The 14,363-nt window shown below is 42.1% G+C and overlaps 1 protein-coding gene across 1 annotated transcript in view; it reads left to right on the plus strand.

Moving 5' to 3' along the window:
• Positions 1 to 14,363, plus strand: part of MYLK (myosin light chain kinase) — a 331,964-nt gene that overhangs the window by 217,253 nt on the left and 100,348 nt on the right. Inside the window, exon 17 of the mRNA XM_044670040.1 lies at positions 171 to 239. Within this exon, the coding sequence (XP_044525975.1) occupies positions 171 to 239 (69 nt within the window). The remainder of the gene's footprint in view (positions 1 to 170; positions 240 to 14,363) is intronic.

The following is a 14,363-nucleotide window of genomic DNA, read 5'->3' on the forward strand; positions in this document are numbered from 1 at the left end:
GCGTATCACTTGGGAAGTCCAGAGGACAACTGGAAATGAATGAGAGAGGAGACCAAAAGAGGGGGAAGAGGGGGACCGTGGGAGGCAGAAACACATTGTGACTGGCAGAGGTCACTTGGTTTGTTATCCAACTCCAGGGTTAGTTTTCACTGTTATTCTTCTCATTACAGAAGCTCCATCCGGTCAGATGAAATCTCGACGGTCTAAGAGCTCAATCCCTCCTGTCCTAGGAACTGAAAGTAAGTCATCTCTTTCTGGTTCTTCTTTCTGCCATGATCAAATTGTTTATGGGGTCCCAGATTGCAGAATAGAGATAAAGAAGTCAAGTTTCATTCTTCTGACCTAGGCTAAATCTTATAAGATGGAAATGAATAGGGATAAATACCTGAATTGGATGGAAAGAAGTCTTTTATTTTTATTTTTTTTTATTTTTTAAACTTTTATTTCATTGATTAATTATGAAAAATTTTCCATGGTTACATTATTCATGTTCTTTCTCTCCCCTCCTCTCACCCTCCTCCCATAACCAACACACACTTTCACTGGGTTTTACCTGTCATTGATCAAGACCTATTTCCATATTATTGATATTTACACTAGGGTGATCGTTTAGAGTCTGCATCCCCAATCATGTCCCCATCAGACCATGTGGTCAAGCAGTTGTTTTCCTTCTGCATTTCTACTCGCACAGTTCTTTCTCTGGATGTGGATAGCGTTCTTTCTCATAAGTCCCTCAGAATTATCCTGGATCATTGCATCGCTGCTAGTAGAGAAGTCCCTTATGTTCGATTGTACCACAGTGTATCAGTCTCTGTGTACAATGTTCTCCTGGATCTGCTCCTTTCACTCTGCATCAATTCCTGGAGGTCATTCCAGTTCACATGGAAGTCCTCCAGTTCTTTATTCCTTTGAGCACAATAGTATTCCATCACCAACAGATACCACAATTTGTTCAGCCATTCCCCAATCGAAGGACATTCTCTCATTTTCCAATTTTTTGCAACCACAAAGAACGCAGCTATAAATATTTTTGTACAGGTCTTTTTCCCTATGATCTCTCTGGGGTACAAACCCAGCAGTGGAATGGCTGGATCAAAGGGCAGGCATTCTTTTATAACCCTTTGGGCATGGTTCCAAATTGCCTTCCAGAATGGTTGGATCAGTTCACAACTCCACCAGCAATGCATTAATGTCCCAATTTTGCCACATCCTCTCCAACATTTATTACTTTTCTTTGCTGTCATGTTAGCCAATATGATAGGTGTGAGGTGGTACCTCAGAGCTGTTTTGATTTGCATTTCTCTAATTATTAGAGATTTAGAACACTTTTTCATGTGCTTATTGATAGTCTTGACTTCTTTATCTGAAAATTGCCTATTCATGTCCCTTGCCCATTTATCAATTTGGGAATGGCTTGATTTTTTTGTACAATTGATTTAGCTCCTTGTATATTTGAGTAATTAGACCTTTGTCAGAGGTTTTTGTTATAAAGATTTTTTCCCCAATTTGTTGCTTCAATGGGAAGAAGTCTTAATGAGACTCCTAGACACAAAGAAGAGAATCTTGAGAGAGAAATGTAACTTGTCTTCAGAGATTTGAAAGATTGCTCATATACAAGAGACTGCTTGTGTGACTGGCCCCAGAGGACTAGACCAGATGGTATAGTAGACATATGAGATAAAGGGAAAAAACATTTACTAAGCACAGATGGATAGAGCCTCAGGCCTGGGATCAGGAGGTCCTGGGTTCAGACATTTCCTAGCTATGTGACCCTGGGCATGTCACATAACCCTATTTATCCAGCCCTTGCCCTTCTGTCTTAGAGTTGTTACTAGAACATGAAGTGAGGATTTAAATTTTTTTTCAACTGTATAAGTTTCTATGACTACTGAGAGGTCACAGATTCAATTTATTGGCATTTGCTAGCCATTCTAATAAACTGATCTTGCACAGGAAAAAAAAAAGTCACTGTGCCAGACATTGTGCTAAACATTTTACAAATATACCACTTGATATTCATGGCCCTCCATTTTATAGTTGAGGAAACTGAGGCAAACAGAGAAATTAAATGACTTATCCAGAAACACACAGCAAACAAGTGTCTGAGGTCACATCTGAACTCAGGTCTTTATGTCTCCACTTTGCCACCTAACTACCTATCTCTCTATAGAATGCTGGATTAGAATCAGGATCTGAGTTTGAATCCTGCCTCACACAGTTTGACTTCACCTTTCTACCACCTCTTATGGGCATTTAAGGTCCCTTCCAACCCTGATTCTATTATTGAAATTTCAGAGGCAGATTTCACTTTGCTAGGGGAGAAGGCTTTCTCACTCTTAGAGCTGTGCGAAAATGGAATGGGCTGCCTTGGTAGGTACTGAGTTTCCTATTTCTAGAAGTCTTTAAAGAAAGGCTGGATGACTAATTATTTTCTGTGGAGTGGAGGGAATTTCCTATTAAGGTAATGAGTTGGACTAGGTGATTTCTGAAGTCTCTTTCCATTGTGAGATTCCATGTAGCCCCATAAGAGAGAAAACTTGAACTACTTGGTAGAAATTATAAGGAAACAGATTTCAGTTTAAAATAATAATTAAAAGCTTTCAGATAATTGTATATGTATGATAATAGAATGAATGGCCTCTTATAAAGTAGTGAGTTTCCTGTCCCTAGGAAGTATTAAAGCGGATGCTGGAAGATTCTTGTCAGGAGTGTAGTAGAAAGTAGTTATGCTTCAGGTACAGGAATTGGACTAGATGGCCTGAGGTGCCTTCCAATTTTAAGATTCTTTTACTGTGATTTCTGGCTCTGCTTCCTGCTAAACGTTGAAGAAGAGAATACCCTCCGCTGGGTCTTCCCATCTGGATTACTCTCAGTCATGATCTTAAAAGAACTATGCTTTGAAATCTCCCATTTTCATATGGCAGAGAAGTGTTCCTAACTGCCATGACTTCCATCTATGAGAGACATAAAGGACCAGAACCAGATTATTCATGCAGGAGTAGAGGATGCAACTGATTCAGTTTTTATTGAAATTTCCATCAGCAAGCACCTACTATGTGCTAGGCTCCGTGCTAAACACTAGGGATGAAAAGAAAGGTACTAACAGTTCCTTTCCTATAAAGCTCACAGTCTAACTGGAGAGACAACATACAATATAACTCAGTACCTACAAGGGTTAGTCAATGGAAATTGGAGATAATCTCCAAGGGATAGCACTAACTCTTGGGGAGGAGGGGAGGACCCATAAAAGACCTCCTCCAGAACGTGGGATTTGAGCTAAATCATGAAGGAATGTATAAAAGGAACACCAAGCAAGGAAGGAGCACATTCCTGGCATAGGGGACAGTCAGGAAGTGTCTTATTGAAGGAACAGCAAGAAGGTGCCAGATTGTAGTGTACATGAAGAAGGGAACACTGTTCTCAAAGGGAACATTCTGATCACATAGGTAGTAGCTGAGATGGAAAGATAGGAAAGGACCGTGTAGTGAAGTCTTAAAAGAGATAGGATTTTATACTAGATCTTAGATGTAATAGGGAGCCACTGGAGTTTCTTGAGTAGGGGAGAGGGCAGACAGTGACATGGTCAAGCCTTCATTTTCAGAGGACCATTTTGGCAGCTGAGTGGAGGGCATTCTAGAGCAGGAAAAGATTAGTCTGGGCATGAGGTGATGAGAGCCTGCACCAGGATCATGATTGCAAAACTAGATCTGCCTCCCACTGTAACTCATTTCTTTTCATATACAAGGATTTTTTCCCCTAGCAATGACAAGATCCTAAGGCTAGTGTAGACGCCATTTCTGAGTCAGCCAGAGAAAGTAGCAGTTATGTGGCAGGATGGGAGGAGCAGATTCAAAATCAGAACATCTGGATTTGAATCCTGGCTCTGGTACCTAGGTGGACCTGAGCGACCCACTATTCTTTCCTAGGATTCAATTAGCCTGTCAACAAGAATTTGTTAAATACTTACTAGAAGTTTATTTTTAAGAAAAAGGAATAGAAATATATTATCTCTAATATCCCTTCTAGTTCTAAATCCCACATAGAGGTTGGGCATAAGATTAAATAATATCCTTCTGAAGTTCATTCATTCATTTGGTGAGGAAAATGGTAGAAAGTTTCCTTGTCTCCTCTAAAGGAGTACATTATGAAATGCATGAAAAAATTCTCCAAGGGTATATTCATTATCAGCAAGACTCTTAAGGCAGAGTAGTTGGTCAGAAGTTTAGTGTAATCTTTTTTGGAGAATGGAGGTCACTACTAGTTGGAGGTGGGAGTTTCAATATGTCTTTTGTCGTACTGGAAAACCTAAGAGTTGACTTTGTAAATTTATGCTTTCCATGTCCTTTCTTCTTTAATTTACTTTTTTTGGGGGGGGATAGAGTTAAGTGACTTGCCCATGGTCACATAGCTAGTAAGCGTCTAAAACCAGATTTGAACTCAGGAAGATGTATCTTCTGGATTCCAAGCCTAATGCTCTATCCCCTGGACCACCTAGTGTTATAATAAACTACTAGATGTTGTAGATGTTGTATAGATGGGATGATATGACACCTCCCTCCTTTATAACAGTGCCCAGGCAGGATCCTGCAGGTCAGAGGATGATATCCCTTCAGGTTCCATCTGGGGTTGATTGATATTATATAATGGGCTCTTTAGCTTGGTAATGGTTGGTATCTGACTGCATATCTCCCTTCCCAACGAAGCTATGAATAACCACTTCAGGAAGGTACTTTAAAAGCTTTGACTGTATTTAAACCAAGAGGGGATAATGGGATTGGATAGAGGTATTGGGAAACCCTAATTAATTTGGTAATGATAAACCCTTAAACGATAGGCAAGTAATGAATCAGGATGGTTAGCTTCTCTCTGGTCCAGCCTGGCCACAGCCACACCAGAGTAGGCAAACTACTGCTTGATGTTTCAGCTTCTTCTCCTTTGTTAGATGATGTGCCTAACCAGTCTTTGGGATAACCACCCTCTTCTTCTCCTGCCCACTTCCTGGATCCCTCCCGGGTCCTGGGAAACCTAGATAGCTAAGATGATTAACTTCCTAATATCGAGGGGCAGTAGAATCAGAGATGATGGTCTGGGTACAGGTTGATGATGTTAACAGGAACAAACAGGAAGATCTTGCAAGGTTCAGCCTGCAAGTCTCAATTCTCAAAAGACCAGGATCCACAGATCTCAGGTCTCAGGGGAAAAAAGGACCCCTGCCAGGGCTACCAGGGCGTTTTGTACCCCCCTGAGCCAACTGCTCTCTCCCCTGTTCTCACGGCCCCCTGGAAACATTTCAATATCCAACTGATCCACATGTCAATCAACAGTGTGGATTCCTGGCTCCCACAGATTCAATATAACACTAGCTACCCCATTCCCTCCTTCTTTTGAGAAATGGGAAAATATCTTTTTGGCCTTCTTCCTTAGAGACAGGAGATGGGCAACATGACCTCTTTAGGGACTATTCCCTTTTTAATCCTTGAGAAAGTGCAAATAGATTCCTTGGTGATAGTGTCCTTTGATTAAATGTTAATTGTTTGCAGATTTTTACTGTTCCTCAGATCCTTGGTGAAGGGCTAACATAGGTCATATCTAACCGAGAAATTCATCTTATCCCACAGCTACTGAAAGAAGATTGTTTGATCTTCTTGTCAGTCTGGGGTTCCTCCTTTCTCACCATCACCCCCTCCACTGACAGCTGTGTGAGTCAAGTGTCTGCATTGAGTTTGTGCAGAACTCATTCCTCCACCCATCTCCTGGACTCTGAAGAATCTCCTTTTAGTAAAGCTTGAGGAGAATATGAGGGAAGGAAGAGTCACAATCCTGCCTTTAAGGAGTTTTCCATCTTATGAGGAGAGCAGGACACAGGCCTCCCCAAAATGCAGACCTTACCTAAGCATAGGATCAGACAATAGTAGCTTTAGAACAAGAAAAGACCTCAGAAACCATCTAGTGTGACCCCATCATTTTACAGAGGAATAGATGAAGCTCAAGAACATTGTGACTAGACTCAGGTCACATATGTAGTAGGAAGCAGAGGTAGAATTTGAACCTATGTTCCCTGCTTCTAAATCTAGAACACTTTCACAAGTATTCATAGGAAATATCTCAGTGATGGGGGTGTTATTGGGTAGGAAACAAAAATGTGATCAGACTTTCATGGAATTAGCTCAAGAAATTAGCCAGAGTTTAGGGAAAGACTAGGTTATTAATTGGTGAGGAGTAATTGGAGGAGGAAAAGGAGGAGGAGGAGGAGGAGGAGGAGGGAATGAATGGGTTTTGTGTCAGGGATGACAAGAAGACTCACTTGGTTGGAGAAGAAGTGAGTGAGAATAATCAGGGTATAAAGCTGCATGCAAAGCCAACCTGAGAAGTGAAGGCCCTGAATGCTAGACTCAGAAAAGTCTTTGTTGAGAGGGAGGAATCAAGAAACGGAGGAAAAGGAGAAAAAGAAGAAGGGATAGAAGAGATTTTTTTCTTCTAGTGGTCCAAACCCCTAGATCAGTGATGGCAAACCTATGGCACAGATGCCAAAGATGGCATGCAAAGAGCTCTCTGTGGGCATGTACCACCCTCCCCCTAGTTCATTACTAGAAAGACAGAGGGACTCCAGTGGAGCTACGCCCCTTCCACTCTCCCCCATGTCTGATGACATGTTTTCACATCCCCCCCACCTCTGCCTAGCAGCCAATGGGAGCACTTCCTCCCTCCTCTGTGTGGCATAAGCAGAGGGAGCAGGATGCACCTGGCACTTGGTGGTGAGAAAGGGCACGACATTTGGTCTGGGGGTGTGGGGGGTTAGGGGGATGGGGCACGGCACTCTATCTCTAAAAGGTTCACCATCACTGCTCTAGATATTAAGGAGAATTGTTATTGTTGTTTATCCATCATTTCAAAGATCAATGACATCATGGGGCAGTGCATTGACTCTCACATGAATTAGATTAAAGTGAGACAGAGTTGCACAAAGTCATCAGCTTCACTCTTTTTTTAAACCCTTGCCTTCCATACTAAAATTAATACTGTGTATCAGTTCCAAGGAAGAAGAGTAGTAAGGACTAGGCAATGGGGATTAAGTGACTTGCCCAAATCATACATGCAGCTAGGAAGTGTCTGAGGCCAGATTTGAACCCACAACCTCCTGTCTCTGGGCCCAGCTCTCAATCCACTGAGCCACCCAACTTCCCTGTCACTCTCTCTTCCAGGGTCATTGAAGTCCACTGGCAAGGATCCATACAGTCAATCCAACTACTTGTGCTATTACAGAGTAGTGGTTCATAACTGAAAACTATAATGAGCATTGGGATATGTTTTTCTGCTCAGCAGATTGCCATGACAACGCTAATAACAAAAGGCCATTCAAAATCCTTGAGCTCACACTGACTGACCACAGGAAAACATCCAGAAATATGCCCAGTGTCCGAGAAAAGTGCCAGTGAGGTTTGAATATTCCCTTTAGACTATCATGTCAGCATTTATTAAGTTATGTGCCAAAGTCTGTGCTAACTTTTTCTATTGTTATTCAGTCCTTTTCAGTCCTGTCTGACTCTTCACAACCCAATTTGGGGTTTTCTTGGCAAAGATACTGGAGTGGTTTGCCATTTCCTTCTCCAGCCCATTTGACAGATGAAGAAACTGAAGCAAACATAGTTAAGTGACTTTCCCAGGGTCACACAGCTAGTGAATGTCAGAGGCTAGATTTTAACTCTCAAGAAAATGTCTTCCTGATTCCAGACCCAGCACTCTATCCACTGTGCCACCTTCTGTCTTCTATGCCAACTACTAGAGTTCAAAAGTAAGACAGTCTCTGCCCTCTAGGAGCTTACATTCTAACAGGGAGTCAATATCCCTGTATACAAAATACCTACAAATCAGATACAAGGGAACCTGGGGAAAAAGGCATCTGGAAGACTAGAAAAGTCTTCTTTCTACAGCTGAGTTGTCCATTAGGTTTGTCTCTATGCATGCATCTGTGAGGTTCCTGTCTTTGCAGCCCGTCTGGTCCTGAGAGAAGCAAGGAAGTGATTCTCTAGCATGAAATTTGGTCCTGTTGGTGGAGGGGGATTCCCACATGTGCCCAGCATTGGAAAATAAAGAATGGATAGATTCAAATCCAGGATAGAGAGGATATATCCCTCCCTGAGACCTGCTAACAGTTTTTTCCTACTCCTTGAATCATAGATCTGGAGACAGAAAGAATTTGAGAAGTCATCGAGTCCAACTCCCTCATCTTTTCAGATGAGAAGGTGGCAAGGCCCAAGGAAGTTAATTAAATTGACCAAAGTCACAAAGGCAGTAAACTTCGGGGACAGGAATTGAACCCAGACCATTTCATTTCACAGTCAGGATTCTTGCATTTTATTCCAGGGATAGCTTACATAGATTAAACACCTGAGTGGACAACAAAGATCTAGAGCAGTGGTTCCCAAACTTTTTTGGCCTACCGCCCCCTTTCCAGAAAAAATATTACTTAGTGCCCCCTGGAAATTAAATTTTTTTAATTTTAATAGCAATTAATAGGAAAGATAAATGCACCTGTGGCCATCACTGCTCCCTGGATCACTGCAGCACCCACCAGCAGGTGGTGGTGCCCACTTTGGGAATCACTGATCTAGAGCCTGGGGCAGGTAGGAAGTACCATGTATAGACCATTAGGCCTGGGGTTGGGAGGACCTGGGTTCAAATCTGACCTCAGTCATTTCCTAGCTGTATGATCCTGGACAAGTCACTTAATCCCAGTTACCCAGCCCTTACCACTCTAATGCTTTAGAATCAATACTTAGTATCAATTCTAAGACAGAAGGTGAGGATTAAAAATTTTTTTTAAAGAACTAGAGCTAGAGCACCCTCAGAGAACCTCCTCATTTTGTAGATGAGCCACTAAACTCAAGAATCAAGATGGGGTTTGAACCAAGGTTATTTGACTCCACTTTGTGTCACACCAAACAACCCATGGCAAGGATGCTGTCCAGGATCCCATTCCTCAATTTCTCCCACTGCCCTGGTTAGGTAGTGGTGCAAGAGATGGAATGTCTGGCTTTAAAGGTTGTTGTCTTCTCCCTCTCTCTGCTCCCTTCTCCTTGCCTCCAACTCGACAGATGTCTGGGTTTCCTGAGTGAGGGAGAGAGAAAGAGGGAGGGAAGGTAGGCTGAGCTAGGGAGAAAGAGAGGGATGGCAGGCTGGCACATTTCCCTGATCTTGAGACCTGCTGTGGGTGTTTATGGAATGCTTCATAGCAAGAATTTAATACCATCACTTAACGGAACATGTCAGCCACTCTTCCTAATCCAGGCTGCACTTTCCTTTCAGAGGGAACAGAATGTCCTTCTCTCACCTTTGGGAAACAAAGACTCCTGACTTGGTTGTTTCTGTTGAGGATTAAGGTCCTACCACCATTCTTCCAGTTACTAAAGTTCCAAACTTCAAGGTTATCATTAACATCTCTTTCTCCATCATCTTCCGTCTAACTAATCCCTAAGTCCTATTACTGATTTGACCTTCAAAATGGATATTAAATCCAAACAGTCATTTCTACTCCCTAGTTCAGGCCCTTATTACTACTTCTCTAGGGGACTATTTTAACAGTCTCCTAATTGTTCTTCCTACATTGAATTTCTCTTCCCTCTATTGAAATCTCATGTGCTGCTACCAAATTAATCTTCTTCATACACAGTTCTGATCATGTCCCACCCAGTTCTCCAACTCAGAAACCTTCAGTGTCTAAACCTCACTGTCTAAAGACCAAACTCGTTAGCCCAGCATTCAAGCCCCTGCATAGGCTAAATCCAACATAATTTTCCAGTCTCATCCCCCGATAGCCTCTTTCAAGATATTATATTTTAAGTTCATAGAAACATAGATTTAGAGCTAGACGGGACTGCAGAAGTCACTGAATCCAGTCCACTCGTTTTATAGACAAAAAAACTGCAGCCCCCCTCCCCCCAAAGTGCTTACTTACCGAGGATCATACAAGCTAGTAAATGCCTGAGATGATATTTGAACCCAAGTCTGTCTGATTCCAAATCCAATCTGGAGCATTTCCTGACCATCCCCTCACACCGCCTGTTTCATGTTTATTTTGACTAGAGTTTCCTCTGACTACTTGACCACCCACAGAAATCTTAACCATTCTTTGAGGCCAAATCCAATGCCACCTCCCCTCTCTTACAATTCCTTCATCATCCAAGATGGGCCTGAATTTTTTTTAAACCCTTAACTTCTGTGTATTGGCTCCTAGGTGGAAGAGTGGTAAGGGGTGGGCAATGGGGGTCAAGTGACTTGCCCAGGGTCACACAGCTGGGAAGTGTCTGAGGCCGGATTTGAACCTAGGACCTCCCATCTCTAGGCATGACTCTCAATCCACTGAGCTACCCAGCTGCCCCTGGCCTGAATTCTTGAAGCACTTTGTACCTTTCTTTGGTTTAGCCCATGCTCCCTTGTATTATCTGTATTTCCGTTTATATCTTTTCTCCTTAGTAGGTTATATTTTACTGCATTATCATCCTTGTCAGGGCAGAGACCATGTCTCTGTCTACCTTAACCCCTAGCTCAGTGTTTAGATTGTTGATTGGAGAGAGGGATGAATGAACAAACATTGAAGGAATTGTAGGGAACCAGAGATGGCAGTGTCTCTGAATTCATGGCCATGGTGAAGTGCAGATAAAGTTGAGGAAACGAAATCCTCTACTTAGATAGATGCATTAATACTGAGAGCTTGTTATAGGGCAGTGCCTAAGAAATGTGAAACTGTGGAAAAAGCATTAGATTAGAAACCAGGACCCCAACAATCTCGGACCATTGTCAAATCACTTAGCATTTCTGAGATTCATTTCCTTCACCTGTAATGGAGGAGAGGATTGGAAAAGGTCCAGGTTCCTTTCCAGCTCTTGTGTTTGGGGATTCTCTGAAACTCTGAAAGTGGCAAAAAAAAAAAAATAGTAAGCAACAGGACTGGACTCAAGTCTCTTGAATGTAAGTCCAATATTCTTGCCATAATACTACATTTGATGAAATGATAAGCTCCTTGAGGGCCAGGACTGTTTCTTTTCTAACTTTATATTCCCAATGCCTAGCACCTACTAGGTACTTACTAGCTGATTGATACTACTTCTACAAAGATGCCCCCATGTGGGAAGCCAATAAGAGAAACAGCCTCAAATGGATAGAAATCTGAGACTCCTCTTTTGACCCCTTTTCTGATCCACACCCTATCTTATTGGAAAACTTTAAGTTCTTAGCAAACCAGCAGTCAAGAGGTTAACATTCTCTCCCTTGGTCAGAAATGCAGCTGCTTGGCAAGCCAAGGTCGAAACCTCAGTTTAGCAGGAGCATTTCACCCCTGAGAAAAAGATTCCCAGACTTGACTTGCTGATAATCAGGTAGCTGAAAGTCCAGCCTGGTTCTTATCTTCGCCTTGAAGCTTCTGAAGCCTCTTTGAATTGTCTACCTTGTAATGGCATTTCTGCGCAGCCGTAAATCTTTATGCTTTTGGGGGAGCTAGAATTTCATATATAATAAACTTGTGACTCAATGGCACTTCAGAGAAGCAGCTTTGAGCTAACAGAAAGATCGTCTCCCATGTCCTGTTACTTTCTTATCAACTAAGCCATCCCTATAAGATTATCTGAAGATGAAGAAATAGATTTTGACACCTCCCCCCCGAAGGACTTGATGACCTAGGATAGTGTTCTCCAAATATACTTCAATCAGTAAAAATTCTTGGACCAATATGTGTATATTTACTTATTTATGAACTATATGATATGTGATCTTGTTCTAATTATTATGTGTATGTTAAAACTTAATCAAAATAGAAATTAAAATGAGCAAGGTAAAGATGAAATAATATTTGATCCTTGAATCAACAGGCAGTCACAAGATTTGTTGAATAAGAAAATGACCTGTTAAGACCTGAACTTAAGGAAAAAATCACCTTGGCAGCTTCCTGGAGAATGAATTGGAGTAGGGAGACAATTGAATCAGGGAGACTGCTCAGAAGGCTATTTCAGTATTAAAGGAGAAAAACAATCAGAACCTGGCTAGAGCAGAGATGAGAGAGATTGTTGAGATAGGTATGACAAAATTCGGCAACTGATTGGCTATCTGGATGCCTAGAATGATGATGGTGGCCTCAACAATAATAGAGATGTTAAAAAAAAGAATACGTTTTCTGGAGAAAAACAGTGTAATTCATCGTCTGTTCCACTCAAAATAAAAAGGTTCTAATTCACTCATCACTGACTTGGAGACCCTGACCTGACAGAGTTCATTCTCTCTCTGATGGTCAATGAATATAGCCCCAATATGATCTGGGGGACAGGTTTTGGTATATCACTTGGAATGGGGTGGAATTTTTTTTAAACCCTTACCTTATCTTAGAAGTAATACTATGTATTGGTTCCAAGGAAGAAGAGTAGTAAGGGCTAGGCAATGGGGGTTAAGTGACTTACCCAGGGTCACACACACACACACACACACACACACACACACACACACACACACACCCCTCCTGTCTCTAGTCCTTGTTCTTAATCCACTGAACCACCCAGCTGCCCCCTTTATTATCTTTTAGGGGAAAAAATGTTTCTTTGAACTCTTGTCTTCTTTTGCAATTGAAAAAAGAAACAAAACAAAAAGATCTAGGTATGTTCATCCTAAAGCAAAATAGACACCAAAAATCCATATCAGCAGAATTCTCAAACTAGAGGGACCTAGACAACTACTATGAACACCCAATGCCCCAAAACCATTAAATTGCAGCTCCCATGAAATGGGGACTCAGGCCCCATTCGCCAAACCCTACCTAGGCCTGACTTCTTCCCTTCCTGAGTCTTTGGCAGAGAGTGATGCTACTTTTCTTAGAGTTGGGGAAGATTGCCGTCTATTTTTAGCCAAATACCTTAAAAGGGAAATGTCCCCCAGACAGGCAGAAGCATTTCAAGCTCCTTCTACTCCCAGTTCTAACACTAGCTTCTCAAAGGCTGCCTTCCCTCTCCATTTTCCCAGATGCCATGTGAGGGCCTTTCAGCTCAGGCACCCTCCCTATTGTTTACCCCAACCTTATCTCTCTCCCAGATAAATCTGCTGATTTATGAGTGCTGGAGCTGGGGATGGAGGGGAGAGATCCATCTGTCCTTGCTCCTTCATGTTGTGCCAGCACCAGACCTCTACAGAAGGCAGGCCCTCCCTTCTTCACCAAACAGAGCATCCCTTCCTTCCCAAGCTAAATAAAAGTGTCGGCTGGACTTGGCCTTAAGGATAGAGGGCAGGAGAGGTAAGGGAAGGGCAGAAAAAAGAGGAGGAGGTTCCTCTCTGAACCTTGGAGTTTGGAGCTGGGAACTTCCCCAGATCTGATATAGACACATTTGGTTTTGGGAAGGAGGTTGGATGAGATGACCTCCCAGAGCCCTCCCCACTCATGTGGATGTGATTCTCTTTGAACTTAGACTTCATTTCTCAAGGCTTCATTTTCCAATTCAGGTTAATCCATCCAGTATTTAGTCAATGCTTCCCATCTAGGGCTAGGCATTGTGCTGAACAGAAAGTTAAAGGAGATCTAGTCAGTACTGCCAAGGAGTTCATATCTCACTGGGGAAGATAAGACACAGGATCACAGACTGAGACCTAGAAGGGACCTACAAAGCCATCTGGCCGAGCCGCAGTGTTAGATAAGTGAAGAACTGAGATTCTCAAAGATCAAATGGCTTACCCAAGGTCACAGAGCAAGGATTCTAATCCAGTTTCTTGACTCCAAAGATGTGTTTTTTCCATAGTTCTGTCTGTCTTTTTTTTTTTTTTTAACCCTTACCTTCCATCTTAAAATCAATATTGTGTATTGGTTCCAAAGCAGAAGAGTGGTAAGGACTAGGCAATGAGGGTTAAGTGACTTGCCCAGGATCACACAGCTAGGAAGTGTCTGAGGCCAGATTTGAAGCCAGGATCTCCCATTTCTGGGCCTGGCTCTCAAACTACTGAGCTACCCAGCTGCCCCCTAGTCCTATAACTTTTGACTATTATTATCTTTATCATCAGAATAGTATAAGTATTTCAAAACTTGTACTGGAAGTCAGGAAAATCCAAGTTTGAGTGTGACATCAATCATTTACTCAGTGGATTAAGAGTAAGGCCTAGAGATGGGAGATCCTGGGTTCAAATCTGGCCTCAGACACTTCCTAGCTGTGTGACCCTGGGCAAGTCACTTAATTTACTTTAGTTTTAAAGAAAATAAGTTTAAAAAAATTAAGCTCATCTGAAAAATGGGTATAATGATAATTTTACTACCCAGGGTTGTTGTGAGGATAAAATAAGACAATGCTTATAAAAGTGCTTTTCAAAATTTTAAAGCACTAGCTAAACACTGGTTGTTA

The sequence above is a fragment of the Gracilinanus agilis genome, chromosome 3 (assembly GCF_016433145.1).
Source record: "Gracilinanus agilis isolate LMUSP501 chromosome 3, AgileGrace, whole genome shotgun sequence".
Taxonomy (NCBI): domain Eukaryota; kingdom Metazoa; phylum Chordata; class Mammalia; order Didelphimorphia; family Didelphidae; genus Gracilinanus; species Gracilinanus agilis.